Here is a 15048-nt window from a genome sequence, read left to right as displayed (position 1 = left end):
GTCTTTCTGCAGTGATACTAGCGCCTTCCTTTCCTGGGGGGTGATGTTCGATGATGGTGTTTTTGCACTGGCGAGGGCTGATGTTATTATTGTTCGGCTTCTGTGTTTGTCAGTTTGTTGTTCTTGATGGCAGACTCTGTTGCAGTGATGAGGTCTACCACTGGAATCTGTTCTGGTGTTATGGCGAAGTTTAGTCCTTTGGCCAGGCAGGATCTCATTCTCTGGTTGCGTGAGTTCTCTGTGTGATAGGTTCTGGAACCACTTCTCCTGGATGCCCCGCTGCCTGGTGTGGTCATCCTTCTTCCTCTAGTCTAGGTAGCAAAACCTGGAATTTGCGTTTCTGTCGTTCTTTACCTTTTGTGTGTTGTGTGATTTGGACACCTTGGACACAGCTGACCTTATTCAACGCTTTTTTGGCATTGTTCACCACCCATATAGAGTGAACTGTACATACATTTACTCAGTTCAATACACATATGGTGCGTTTTCACCAGCACGGTATGACACGGCACGGTATTTGCGTGTTTCCACTAGCATGTAATTTTGGTATCACTTCAGCCCTGATTCCAAGCGAGCCGAAGTGATACTAAAATGTGACGTCAGCCGACTGCCTTCCACTGATTGGCCGATGAGTGTCGTCACCGGAAGCGTCATAAGCGCGCGACAACCAACCAGACTGTAAATAAACACAAGACTCGACCCCACCACTTTTTAAAACCCCGCTGCTCTTCGACAACACTGCTTCGACACGAGAGAATGACTACACAGAAGAAATCCACGCCATGGTCGGTCGAGGAGGTCCAGACGTCCTCCATTGTTGTGTTACTGATGTTGTTGTTGTTGTTCTGGTCTTCCAGATTTGTGCGTGGCTTGGTGCGGTGTAAGTGGCGAAGTGGCGTCATGGTAGTTTCGCGCAGCCGCGTTAGGACGACCCCGCCCACGTCAAGGAGGTACTCTATGGTACTCAGTTGTAATGGAAACAGACCCGAACCGTGCTGTGCCGTGCTAGTTGAAATGCGTCAATAGTGTTGAGGAAAGTGATGTGAATACAAAGCATGTGTCCATGGCACATTAAAGTTTGTATGGTGGGGGACAGTACTCAGTTTGTAACATGTGGGTGTGCCAAGTCCATCATATGTGAACATTTTGGGATGCCAGTGTGGTCTTTGAGGACACCGATATTCGTCTCTGTTTGAGTCACTTTGAGCAGGTGAGTGCACATTTTCCACAGGGTAACTCACAACAGAACCATGGGCATTTACCCTCACAATTTTATATGCCTCTCCCATGCCCTTTTTCCATTTCTCCACGTAGCCATGGTGATTACAGTCGCCCTGCTCTGGGTTCAGACCAAACAACATGTCCACTGGCAGTTGTGGAGAGTGTCCAAACAACAAGAAAAATGGTGAAAAGCCGGTTACTTCGTTGCGGGTGCAGTTGTATGCGTAAATCAGTTTGTGAAATGAGTCTTTTTAATTACTCTTTTGTCTATCTGTGGATGTTCTGAGCATTTGGAGCAAAGTCCGGTTGAACTGCTCAACCTGTCCATCCCCTTGGAGTAGTAGGGGGTTGGTTCTGGACCCTGCGACTCCACAGTACTTCCCCGCCCTGATCTAGTAGTATTCTTGAGGGGAATCCATATCTCAAAGCATGATCATTAAAGATTTTATCTGCAGCTGTTTTGCCTGATTTAGAAGTTGTAGCATATGGCATGGTCAATGACAACAAGAATATACTCATAGCCACCTGAGCATTTATCGAGATGCAGGAAATCAATGGAGACCTGCTCAAAGGATTGAGTGGTGACAATGTTTGTTATTGGCACTCTGCTCATCCTGTGGCTCCTTCTGTTTGGGACACACACATTTTCTCACAACACAATCCTCTATCTCTCTCTGCATACGGGGCCAATAAAACCTGTTTCTAGTGAGGTGGTCCAGTCCACACCTTGGTGACCCATTCCATCATGAAGCTCCTTTAACACTGTGTGTATGTGCTTTTCTGGGAGCACCAATTGTTTCCTGGTTGTTGTTGTGCTGTACGAGACTCCATTTTCCTCAAGTTCCAGTTTATCCCCCTCCCTTAACAAACATGCTATTTTAGTTGTGGGCCTGTTGGTCTCTGTCCTGTCAGTTTGTGCTGAATGATTGCCCCCATATTTGGATCAGTCCTCTGATCATGTCTGATCTGTTCTGTTGTCAGCGGGATGATGGGTGTGTTGGCTGAGGTGTCACTGACACTCCCATGGATCACGAAACATTTGCCTCATTCTGATTTTCCACTGCTTGTGTGGCTGCTCCAATCACATCGTAGGGCATCTCCTCCGAGCATGCCTTTATGAAAGCGTCTATATTTACAGGCATTCTGGAAAAGCTATGTGCGTCTATGTTTTCCTTGCCAGGGCGGTACTTGATGCTAAAGCGGAAATCGACTAGTTCTGCGACCCATCGGCACCCTGTTGGATTTAGTTTGGCAGTGGACAGCACATAGGTAAGTGGAATATTGTCACTATAAACTGTGAAAGATGGCGCATAATACAAATAATCTCTAAACTTTTCTGTGATTGCCCATTTGAGTGCAAGAAATTCCAATTAAATTCCAGCTAAAATCCCGGAGCCACAGGCGATAACACAAAGCTTCCTGTCTCCGAAGGGGCCTTGAGCAGGTCATGTAAGGGGCTGGCAATACGTGAAAAATCCTTAATGTACTGCTGATAATAGCTTAATAGTCCCAAAATTGCTCTTAACTCACCCATGCTTTTTGGCTGTCGGTTCTTCAATGACTGTACTGCAGCCATATCTGCAAGGTCCATTCGATTTCCCTCAGCAGACACGACCCATCCCAGATCTCGCACTTTGGCTTTGAACTGGTCACATTTATTCAGTTTTATCCCATGGTCTCTAAGTCGCTGTAGCACTAGTCTGATGTGGTTAACATGGTCTTCGAACGTCCTGCTGACGTTAGGCACACACATTTCATCCCTTAATCCTTCTACGTATCCATCCACTCATGAAGCCCCAAGGGGGTCACGAATACTGTTAGGTGTCTGCTGTCCTTGCCCTGGTGGTATGCCTTACCCTAGTCAAGCAGCAAGTGTTCCCCCCCAGATTATCCATAATATCCTGTACTCTGGGTATGGGATGACAATCTGGATGTGTCTTTCTGTTGAATTCTCTGTAATCAATACACAACCGTAGGGTTCCATCTTTTTTTCTTACACCAACAACTGGGGAAGAGTAGGATGAAGTGGACTTTTCAACCCATCCTTGTGCAATCAAGTCCTTTAAGTAGTCTTTCATTTCCTTATACAAAGTCTTTGGCACAGAGAGGTGGTGGCTCATTATCTTTTAATAAAATGTTCATTTGCAAACTGGGCACGCAGTCGATGTCGTCATCAGACCTAGAAAAAGACTCTGACTCCTCCCTCAGCATTTGACTGACAACCTACCTTTGCACTTCCAGTCAGCCAACATAAGGCATACCTGTCCCATTAGCTGCTTCAAGCTGTAAGAGTTGGAGTGGATCTAGCAATTCTGTTATGTCCCTCAGCTGTACAGGGTAAGTAGCTCTCTTTCCACCTCACATCTATAGCACAAACCTGCAAGCCTGTGTCCCAAAGAGCTTCTGTTCTCTGTCTATGCATAAAACATTTAATCAGACACTTTTTCCCCACTAACTGTCTCACTGACTTTGTTTTCCCCTTTGCAGTATTCCCGTGCACTCTTCTCATGTGGCTGCGTCACCTGTTTCCTAACACTTGGACATTCATATGGTTTACGGTCTCTTTTATGGACAGGCCAATGAGCTCCCTGGCACTGCTTAGAACAATACAAAATAGTCTTGCAAACTGAACAGCACTTTAACCCCTGTCTTCCCTTTCCTTGTCCACATGCTGCACCAGACTGGGACATTGTTACATTCTGGGGTGCCCCTTGTCCCACGAGAGCAACCCTACCTAGTTTAAAGGGCCCTGATTAGTTGGTTTAACTACCCTCTCTGCCCTACAACCTGCCTTGAAATGGTCAGAACTTCCACACCTAAAACAATGTTGGCAATACCCTTCACCTGCCTGAGTACAAGCAAAATACCGGCGTTGTGGACTGGGTGCTGGGTAGTGATGCTGAGGGGCAAATCTCTGCTGGAACTCTGTCTCTTTTTATCTTCCTGTCTTTCCTTCTCATTGGCACATGCAATATTGAGTTTCTCCAATAAGAGCTCATCTGAGGTGTTGGTTTATAGGAGACAGGGCTGCAAATCACTTTTAATATTGTCATTTTGAAGCCCAGTTAAAACAGTGTGCATGAACACACTCTGAACTAGGGCTGGATCATATTTTAAGCCTGACTCACCTTCTTTTGGGAGATTCTTCGCTATTCTGCACAGTTGTTAGCTGTTTGTATAAATCTGTAGTGCCCCACTCTTGGTAGTGATACCTGAATATTTTACGAAGGGCAGGGAGTGTAAGTTTTTCCTTCTCCTCAAGATAACTGCGCAGTTGCAAACCTGGTGGGATATATCAAATCACAGCATCAATAATATCTAGATCTGGGTAGCCTCTGCTAAGCCCACTCTCTGTCTGGCCAAACTAGAAAATGTTAACTTATCCCTTGGACCTGGCTCACCTTGGACCTGGCCAGGGATCTTAAAGTCTTTACACCATACTGAACTATCATGGGGCATCGCAACCAGAGTCTTTAAAGGGGTGCTAGGTTGCACAGGGGGCATCAGATTTTGGTTAAATTAAATTAAATCCTGCATTGCTTTCTCCCTTCCCTGTGATGAAAGCCTAAGTGCTTCCATCTCTTTATGGAGATTTTCCTGTTGTGATTGGTTCTGAATCTCACTTTCCTGTACTTCCTGGGCCATTTGCATCTTCTCTAGCATGTCTTTTACACTGAGTAGGTCTGACATACCCTCATCCTCCAACCTGGCTAGTTCTTCCCTTTCAATATGTTTTACAATATGAGAAATGAGCTGTGTACGGGTTTTATTAATGACATGTTCTTTGACTGGTCCAGAGAGGCCAGGCCATATAATTTTCCTTGAACTTCCAGCTGAAGCTTTTCCAATTCAGACTCCATCTTATCTAGCAGTGAAAGCGTGTCAACAAAAAATGAAGAGGGGGAAGTCAGTCTGACTTATCTGATGTTTGCTGCTCTCCCTAGTGGTTGTTCTGCGCACTTCAGGATGCGAGTCGCCAGCAACTGTCCCATGACCATACACCTTGCTGCGGAGCTTCCTCTGCTGCCGGGTAGTTTTGAGGGATGATTAACACAAGGGTTCCACTCACAGTGTAGGGATAAACCTCAAGCCAACCATCCCAGCGGTGCCTCCAAATGATCCAGCCCTGACCAAGAAGAAATAACCACAAGAGATTTACGGTCTTTCCTCATCAGGTCTTTATCCGCAGTGAGGAAGTTACTGCGTTTTTCTCCCTTGAGTGGGGGTCAGGCGGCAGTAATAGAGCCCAGATTATAAAGCCATCAAAGTCGATTACAGATCTAAAATGGATTGAACCTTTTACTCTCCAACTTCTTTTTCTAAGTAAAATTTTTTTATCAAATATTTCCAGCTAATCAGATTACCATTTTGGTAACACTTTCTATGAAGGTTGTATTTATAATGCCCTATGAATACACTCATAATGTTTTATAAGGTGTCTATAAAGCATTATAATGGTCATTATTACCATCTATACATATTCACAAGTCGTCATAACCAACTTCATGATGCATTATGACAACTGGTTATGAATGATTATAATTTTAATCTGAATAGTGCATTATAAATATGTCAATATCTGCCTAGTCACTTGTTAGTTTTATAATGCATCATAACTACTTTGCTTTGCTAAATGTGCATAGTGATGCATAATGACTTTTGACTTCGCCTATAGTGCTTTATATCTGTAGTTATAAGTATATGTAATAAAGTTATAATAATTCTATACATCTCCCTACAGCACACACTTATAAACAGCTATGCAATATCATAAGTGCTATTTGTCAGCTCTAAGTAAAGTGACAAGAATATGACACTATTATTAACAGATATAAGTTACTATGAGTAATTAAAAGGTGCAATGAACTAAGTCCTGAGTCTGGCATCTTTACCCCATATGCACAATGTTAATATCATAGGTGTTATTTGTCAGCTTTAGGTAAATTAGTGCAAATGAGGTGTTGTGGATATAAGACTATTATAAACAAATATGAGGCACAATGAAATGAGAGCCTGGACAGTAAAGACAAAAGGAATGCATTTAGTTCACTTTATTTTCATTTAAACCAACACACATAATCGGAATGATTATCAACGCTCTGAGCACATTACACAAACACATGAAACAGGCCACAAATGTGGCACGGCGTGGTCCTAGAGATGTGGCTCTTAAAAGTGCCTTTGGGTTGGTGACGTGATTAAGGGTCAGAGGTCAGGAGATGGTTTGACAGCAACTACAAGAAGAACAGAGGCAAATCTTTAGTGCTCTAGCTTGGTTTGTTTTTATGCAGAAAGGTTTGAATGAAAACACATAAGCAGATCACGTTTTTTTGTTTAAAGCAGCCTAATGAGATATTATGTTACCGCATATCGTGCAGGCAGCGCAGATTACCCGTAGGTGGCTTAAGCTAGCTACACGAAAGTTACCAGACACGGCTAGTTTTAATTCACAAATTAGATCGTTTTCATATTCTTGCGTTTAATGATTGAAACCATTCGAAATTATTGCTTTAATATATAAACGATGTGCTTCATGCTCACAAAACATTAGCAGGACAGAGAGACAACATACCAGTCCTGAAGAGGACTCAGAGGAGAAAGGAAAGAAAAGCCGCTTTACGACTAGTACATACAGTCAATGCTTTACGACAGTGGGAGGAGCTGGGGACGGAGGTGGGTGGGTGGGGTCAGAGGTCAGGGGTCATGGACTAAGGAATGACACTTCTACAATAATAATAATATTAATAAAAACGATATTAAAATAATATCTGACGGCATTCAATAAAGGCGGACATTTCTAGCGATCCTGTATAAGAGACCGATATAACAAATAACCATTAATTTTTTTTCGAATCTCAAAGTGCCGAATCCTGCAGCAAAATTGACGTTATATAAAAACCGAAATAAGACCATTACAAATCCAGTCTAAATGAAATAAAATCAAACCTCTTTATTGCGCAGTGTCCCATTGACAGTCGTCCTCATAGCACGAAATAACTTCCAATTGAAATACATCAGTTTGAAATTCGTTTCGAGCGGCATGAAAATTTGAGAAAAATCGGCAGGCACCAAACAATAGATTAATTTTCGTGACAGTTTCACATCCACCGTGACATCGCTTCTTTATAAAGGGTCGCTAGAAATGTCCGCATTTATTGAATGCCGTCAGATATTATTTTGATATCGTTTTTTATTAATATTATTATTATTGTAGAAATGTCATTCCTTAGTCCATGACCCCTGACCTCTGACCCCACCCACCTCCGTCCCCAGCTCCTCCCACTGTCGTAAAGCATTGACTGTATGTACTAGTCGTAAAGCGGCTTTTCTTTCCTTTCTCCGCTGAGTCCTCTCCAGGACAGGTAGGTCGTCTTTCTGTCCTGCTAGTGTAGTAATCTGCGCTGCCTGCACGATATGCGGTAACATAATGTTTCATTAGGCTGCTTTAAACAAAAAAAACGTGATCTGTTTATTTGTCTTCAATCAAACCTTTCTGCATAAAAAACAAACCCAGCTAGAGCACTAAAGATTTGCCTCTGTTCTTCTTGTAGTTGCTGTCAAACCATCTCCTGACCTCCGACCCTGAATCACCTCACCAACCCAAAGGCACTTTTAAGAGCCACATCTCTAGGACCACGCCGTGCCACATTTGTGGCCTGTTTCATGTGTTTGTGTAATGTGCTCAGAGCGTTGATAATCATTCTGATTATGTGTGTTGGTTTAAATGAAAATAAATTGAACTAAATGCATTTCTTTTGTCTTTACTGTCCAGGCATTTCATTTGCTCTAATTTACCTAAAGCTGACAAATAACACCTATGATATTAACACTGTGCATATGGGGTAAAGATGCCAGACTCAGGACTTAGTTCATTGCACCTTTTAATTACTCATAGTAACTTATATCTGTCAATAATAGTGTCATATTCTTGTCACTTTACTTAGCGCTGACAAATAGCACTTATGATATTGCATGGCTGTTTATAATAGTGTGCTGTAGGGAGATGTATTCATTATTATAACTTTATTACATATACTTATAACTACAGACATAAAGCACTGTAGGCGAAGTCAAAAGTCATTATGCATCACTATACACATTTAGCAAAGCAAAGTAGTTATGATGCATTATAAAACTAACAAGTGACTAGGCAGATATTGACATATTTATAATGCACTATTCAGATTACAATTATAATCATTCGTAACCAGTTGTCATAATGCATCATGAAGTTGGTTATGACGACTTGTGAATATGTATAGATGGTAATAATGACCATTATAATGCTTTATAGACACCTTATAAAACATTATGAGTGCATTCATAGAGCATTATAAATACAACCTTCATAGAAAGTGTTACCAACATTTTTAACTGTCCCGACTTATTTATACTTTTAACTTATTACTCTTAACACGTCACACACACACTGAGGCAGAAATTTGTCCACTCTAAATACAAAACATCCAAGAGAAAATAAAGCAATCTCATTTGCAATAGTCAATGCAATGAGGAATGTACAGACTAGTAATATTAGAAATACGAAACAACACCTTTACAAATGTCTGACTCAACACAGCTCATCAGGAAATGATTCTGTGGTCCACCTCCACCTGAAGGACAAGGGACAGTTCTTTGAGGACATTTTTGCCCAGAGGCTGTCAGGAGGATGGGGGTTGTTGAGGACTCAGATGCAGGACGATAGATGAGGCACGAAGTTCAAACAAGTATTTAATAACAAACAAAATGCTCTGCAAGCATGGCAGGAAAATACAAAATCGAAAAAATCAAAAGAAATCAACATGACATGGAAACATGGAAACTGGAACATGACGTGGAAACATGGAACATGGCATGAAGACATGGAGCTAACATTAAGGATGCAACAAGGAACAAAGGGAAAGGCAGGCCGATATATATACACATGAGGACTGAGGGATGACAAGACACTGGTGAGACACATGAGGGCAATCAACGCATGTGAAACCAATTTACAATCACGAGACAAGGAGGCACTAACAGGAAACCCAGAAACTTAACAAAATAAAACAGGAAACACAATACATGACCCAGACACACATGACCAACCACAAGGAGACAGGACAGACAGGAAACGAGATAACTTGACAAAATAAAACAGGGAACTTCAAAACATGATCACAAAATAAAAGACAGACAATGAACCTTGACAGAGGCGGTTCGAGTTTGTTCAGTGTCCTGGGCAAATTTTAGTAATGTACACTACATAATGGTTAATATTTACAAATAGTATACAGAACAGATTTGCGGTGAATGTTCTTGTTTAAGTATAATGCATTTGAATCTTTATTCTATATTTAAAATACTGTGAATGTTTACAGTACTCCTTGGTTCCTCTAAGTGTCACCATAAAACAACAGACTGGTGTGAAGGGAATAAAAATGACAGACATTTTGTGGGCGTTACAGTGGTTGTTAAATGTAGTCAGTTTGAGATGTGTGATATTTGCGACAATCACCTTGGCAATCAAGACTCCACCTCCACCTAATAAAGATCAGAGACCGAAATCTAAAGAACAGAGTGTGCTGTGGACAGCCAAGGTAAGGCCCTGAAGTCATCCATTCTCTTAATATCATTTACTTCAGCGTATGGATAAATTGTAGTTAAATGCTGGCAGTGTAGAACTTTTGTTTCTTTTCTCGATGCCATTTGTTCATCTCTTACTATCTCTTACACTTTCATACAGATGTCAAGGCTGTGGCTTTTCATTTTTCTGTACTGGGCATGGAGCCCTCAGTGTCTTCCGTCCACTGTTAGCTACATTGGTACACCACAGGAGTGTGAAAAGGCTCCCTTTGTCCCTGGTTACAATCTGGGTGGAGAAGGCTTTGACATCGTCACAATGAAGAGGAAAGGCGCCTATGTCATCGACACTGAATCGTGGAAACTTGGAGACGGCACTTGCAGGTTGTACAGTAACACCTACATGAATCAAGTGAAACAGAAGGTCCCGGTCGCTGTGCTGGATTGGAGAGTCCTCCCCAAATGCAGTTTAACAGTCTCCAGCACAGCCTATGATTCTGTTGAGACCCTTGTCAATGATTCCACATCATCTGTGTCCAATGACTGGAAAGTTGGCCTTGACATCTCTGTAGATTCTTCTGACACTGTTGGGGTTAGTTTGGGAGGTTCCCACTCCAGAGAATCAATGCTTGCCATGCAGAAATCCAAACAAGACCGCTACTCCTTCTTTCGTCATTCAGTCCACTGTAGCTACTATAGGTGAGTAAATGGACAAATATATGTTTTATTTGGATCTGATCTGGAAAGTTACCCACAATGGCAGCTATTTTTTCCTAAAATAAATTATCTGTGATAAATGGTAACTTATTTAATAACTCTCTGTAATCCACAGCTACAGACTGGCAACAAATCCTCCATTGAGCCATGAGTTTGACTCAGCTGTGAATTCCCTTCCCTCCTATTCCCCTGCAACTGTGCAATTGTATCACGATTTGATTGACACATATGGTACACATTACATCACACAAGTGTCTCTAGGAGGAGAAATCAAGGCCATCACTTCTGTGAAAACCTGCGCAGCCACCATCAATGGACTGTCGGAAACAGAGGTCAAGGATTGTCTTGAAGTTGAGGCCTCCGCTAGCTTTGCCAGCACTGCCAGGATTAAGGCCATGACCAAACACTGTCAAGATAAGAAAAAGTTAGGCCAAAGTTTCAGCAACACATTTAATGAGCGGAGCACAGAGGTGATCGGTGGACACATTGATGGAGCCGATGTCCTCTTTCAGGGACTCTCTTTCTCTGTCTATAAAAATTGGATTGACGGTCTGAAATCAATTCCTGATGTTGTTCGATATAACTTAAAGCCTCTGCACACCATACTACCAAGTAGTCATCCTGCCAGGTCTGGACTGAAGCAAGAGGTGGAGAAGTACATCAAGAAAAATGCAGTGTTGCATAAATGTTCAGAAAGTTGTAAGATTGGTCACAGGTCTAACAAAAGAGATCCTTGTGCTTGTGTCTGTACTGGTAGCCAGACTGTGAAGTCAAACTGCTGTCCTGCTAAGAAAGGTCTGGCTACATTAACGGTATTCAATCTTTATGCACAGGGTTTGTATGGTGACAGAATCACTCAGACAGATGGTTCAGTGGAGGTTAAATATGGTGACCAGACAAAGCGTACTGCTATTATCTTGAATAATGACAATCCTAAATGGCATGAGAAGTTTCAGTTTGGACCAGTTACTATTGACATGAAAAACAAACTCAGGTTCCGTATTTATGATGAGGACACTTACTGGAACAGAGACCTGCTTGGTGAGTGTTCATTTGATCTGTATAGTGGGACAAGGACAGATAGCTGCATGTTAAATCATGGTACCTTCTTCTTCTCCTACATTGTGGAGTGTGCACCAAGTCTTGGTGGTGACCAGTGTCAGGATTATGATCCCTCTCCCATGAATGCACTCTTGGCCAAGGTCTTCTACACCAGAAATGGGGTCCTTGCTGGAGGTACTGGCACTTCATCTGCCAAATCAGTCAGTGAGTCAGGTTGAGGCAGCTGTTGATGTGAGATGAGGTGAATAAGGATTTGATTTAACAGTAAATATTTACTTGTAGTTCATAGCATTCTTTCTCTGACCTGTTTCTGCAAATATAATTAGGTTCCCCAAAATGTTCATTTGGTGGAACCTAGAATTCTAATCCACTGTTTTATGCTTCCTTCTTCTATTTTTACAACATATGACAATAAAGCATCAGCAAAGACAATACATGTGTTTGTCTCATTTGTGGGTTTGTGTGTAATTTTGCGGTCTATTTGTAACATATATATAAATATTCATAAGTAGAAAAGTTGATGATCCAACCTTTGAAGCCACTGCAGTTGAGCAACTGAATGGATTAAATACATTTAATTTTCTCAAGTGTCTTTCCTAAACAAGGTGCCCTACAGGGATAAGATATCTTTTAGAAATAAAGTTTAGAAAAAATGGGCAAAAAATAGTCATTTGTATGTAACAATGAACAATTGTATTATAACCGACATCTAAAGAAATCCACAACACGAGTCATAAAATGAGTGGGAGGAACTAACTGACAACAAAACCTAAGATGAAGGAAGTGAAAGTCATTTCAGTAAAAGACTGTGGTCAAAGGGGGAATGGAGAAACTGTGTGAAGAACAGACCATATGAAATACTGAGCAAATAAAAATACTCCCAGTGAAGAGACCAGTGTCCATCCTCACAGTTTAACTGTCAAATTTAATGAACGCCAATTGCCATTCTTCTTCCAGTTAAAAAACACACTAATATATTGACAAGTGTAGAGACATCAGTGGAAATAGTTTGAGTAACACTTGTGCAACATGTTTATAAAGGATAAAGGAAACACACAGGACTGTACCTACAAGGACAAAAGGTAAGGAGATGGAACAAAAACACATCAGACAAACACTTATAACATGTGGATATCCAAACTGGCCTTTTGTGAAAAGCACAAGAAAAAATATCCCAGATTGGACAGAGAAGGAGGAGAAATACAAGACAAACACTGTCATGCTCTATGAGATGGACAACCACTTCCTGTTCACTACAAATCTGGTAACACACACTAAATACAAAACATCCAAGAGAAAACAAAGCAATGTCATTTACAAAATTAAATGCAATGAGGAATGTACAGACTAGTAATATTAGAAATACGAAACAACACCTTGACAAATGCCTGACTCAACAAAGCTCATCAGGAAATTATTCTGTGGTCCAGGACATTTTTGTCTAGTTCTAGTTTGTTCAGTGTCCTGGGCAAACTTTAGTGATGTACACTATATAATGGTTAATATTTACAAATAGTATACAGAACACATTTGGTGTGAATGTTCTCGTTTAAGTATAATGCATTTGAATCTTTATTCTATTTTTAAAATACTGTGAATGTTTACAGTACTCGCTTACTCTAAGTGTCGCTATAAAACAACAGACTGGTGTGAAGAGAGTAAAACTGAAGGACTTTTTGTGGGTGTTACAGTGGTTGTTAACTGTATTCAAATTGAGATGTGTAATATTTGCGACAATCACCTTGGCAATCAAGACTCCACCTCCACCTAATAAAGATCAGAGACTGAAATCTACTGAACAGAGTGTGCTGTTGAGAGCCAAGGTAAGACCCTGAAGTCATCCATTCTCTTAATATCATTAACTTCAACATATGGGTAAACTGTAGTTAAATGTTTGCAGTGTAGAACTTTTGTTTCTTTTCTCAATGGCATTTGTTCATCTCTTACTGTCTCTTACACTTTCATACAGATGTCGATCCCTGTAAATCATTCTGTCACTGTTGGAGTTGGTTTGGGAGGTTCCCACTCCAGAGAATCGACGTTTGCCATGAAAAAGTCTAAACAAGACCACTACTCCTTCTTTCGTCATTCAGTCCACTGTAGCTACTATGGGTGAGTAAAAGGTCAGATATGTTTTATTTGAATCTGCTCTGGAAAATTGCCCACAATGGCAGCTATTTTTACCTGTGATGAATGGTAACTTATTTAATAACTCTCCGTGCTCCACAGCTACAGACTGGCAAAAAATCCTCCATTGAGCCATGAGTTTGAATCAGCTGTGAAGTCCCTTCCCTCCTATTCCCCTGCAACTGTGCAATTATATCACAATTTGATTGACACATATGGTACACATTACATCACACAAGTGTCTCTAGGAGGAGAAATCAAGGCCATCACTTCGATAAAAACCTGCACAGCCACCATCAATGGACTGTCAGATACAGACGTCAAGGATTGTCTTGACATTGAGGCCTCTGCTAAGTTACCTAGCAATGACAGCAATGCCAACAATGCCAGCAATAATCCCATATATAAAGCGTAGAAAAGTTTGGCCATGACCAAAGTTTCAGCAACAAATATTATTAGGTGTGTTTCAAAGTTCTCATATTTAATTCACATTTTCTTTGGGAGTTCCTAGCATCATTAAGCTTTTAATGTTTTCTTGCGCTTTGTTCCTACTTCAAGCAATAAAGCATCAGCAAATACGAAACCTGCAAGTTGTTATTTTTCTTTGTGATATTGTGGTTTAGATGTAACAAACAACTGAATCCCCACAAGTACGAAGCTTTGGAGAGATGGTAATTAAGCACATGACAATCAGAGGAGTCACACTGTGAGTGCATGGAAGTGAAACCTAAAGAAAAGGAAGAGATTTAAATCAAATAGGGTGGGCAAAGGGTTATGGTGACAACATAAGTCGACACCATAAACTAAACTAATGTGTCAAGATTTTTTTTTTTTTGTAGAGCAGTCATCAAAACTTTCCTACAGTGTGCAGTGGCAACATGTATCTACACAGTGAGAGAAAGAGAGGTTGGAAGAATGATTGTTTTACATTATTATTATAATTCTAATTAGCAGCAAACAAGATTACAGGCAATTTTACACAAACGTACAATTTAAGTTGCTCCATTACACAGCCATTCAGATGGAAGGAGCCACTGAAAAGCAGAGTGAATAGCAAACATTAGACACAACTTATATCTATACATTTTATCTATACTGTTTGTATGCATTAATTTGTCCATCTAAGAAAGACAACATGCAAAATCAATAAGTGCAAGATAAATGAACATAGATACCAGGATATCAACGCCCACATCTGCATTAGCACTTGGTTTTCTTGGTTTAGTTGAAGCTGCTTATTAATTTAGGCTTTAGGTGCGAGAATGTGCATGAATCCTGTAGATAGTGTTATTTAGATACGCCTAGTTTTCTCAGATGGAGAGTTTAGATGAATTTGACTATTAATAGTCATGCATGTGA

General features: G+C 40.9%; 1 protein-coding gene across 1 annotated transcript; it reads left to right on the top strand.

The window, feature by feature from the left end:
- The first annotated feature begins 8893 nt into the window (after positions 1 to 8893).
- Positions 8894 to 11984, top strand: LOC125004330 (perforin-1-like). Its single transcript, XM_047578859.1, has 3 exons — positions 8894 to 9800; positions 9947 to 10482; positions 10616 to 11984. Exons 1-3 carry the CDS (start codon positions 9642 to 9644, stop codon positions 11778 to 11780), a joined length of 1860 nt encoding a protein of 619 aa, XP_047434815.1. The 5' UTR covers positions 8894 to 9641; the 3' UTR covers positions 11781 to 11984.
- Positions 11985 to 15048: the final 3064 nt, after the last annotated feature.

The sequence above is a fragment of the Mugil cephalus genome, chromosome 2 (assembly GCF_022458985.1).
Source record: "Mugil cephalus isolate CIBA_MC_2020 chromosome 2, CIBA_Mcephalus_1.1, whole genome shotgun sequence".
In the NCBI taxonomy this organism is placed as follows: Eukaryota; Metazoa; Chordata; class Actinopteri; order Mugiliformes; family Mugilidae; genus Mugil; species Mugil cephalus.
This window is presented reverse-complemented; position numbering and strand designations above follow the sequence as displayed.

Excerpts from the sequence above, each read along its gene's own strand:
- LOC125004330 (XM_047578859.1), top strand. The coding sequence starts at position 9,642 with ATGACAGACATTTTGTGGGCGTTACAGTGGTTGTTAAATGTAGTCAGT. Across the intron at positions 9,801-9,946 it reads GTGTGCTGTGGACAGCCAAG|ATGTCAAGGCTGTGGCTTTT; the intron begins GTAAGGCCCTGA and ends ACTTTCATACAG. Across the intron at positions 10,483-10,615 it reads GTCCACTGTAGCTACTATAG|CTACAGACTGGCAACAAATC; the intron begins GTGAGTAAATGG and ends TGTAATCCACAG.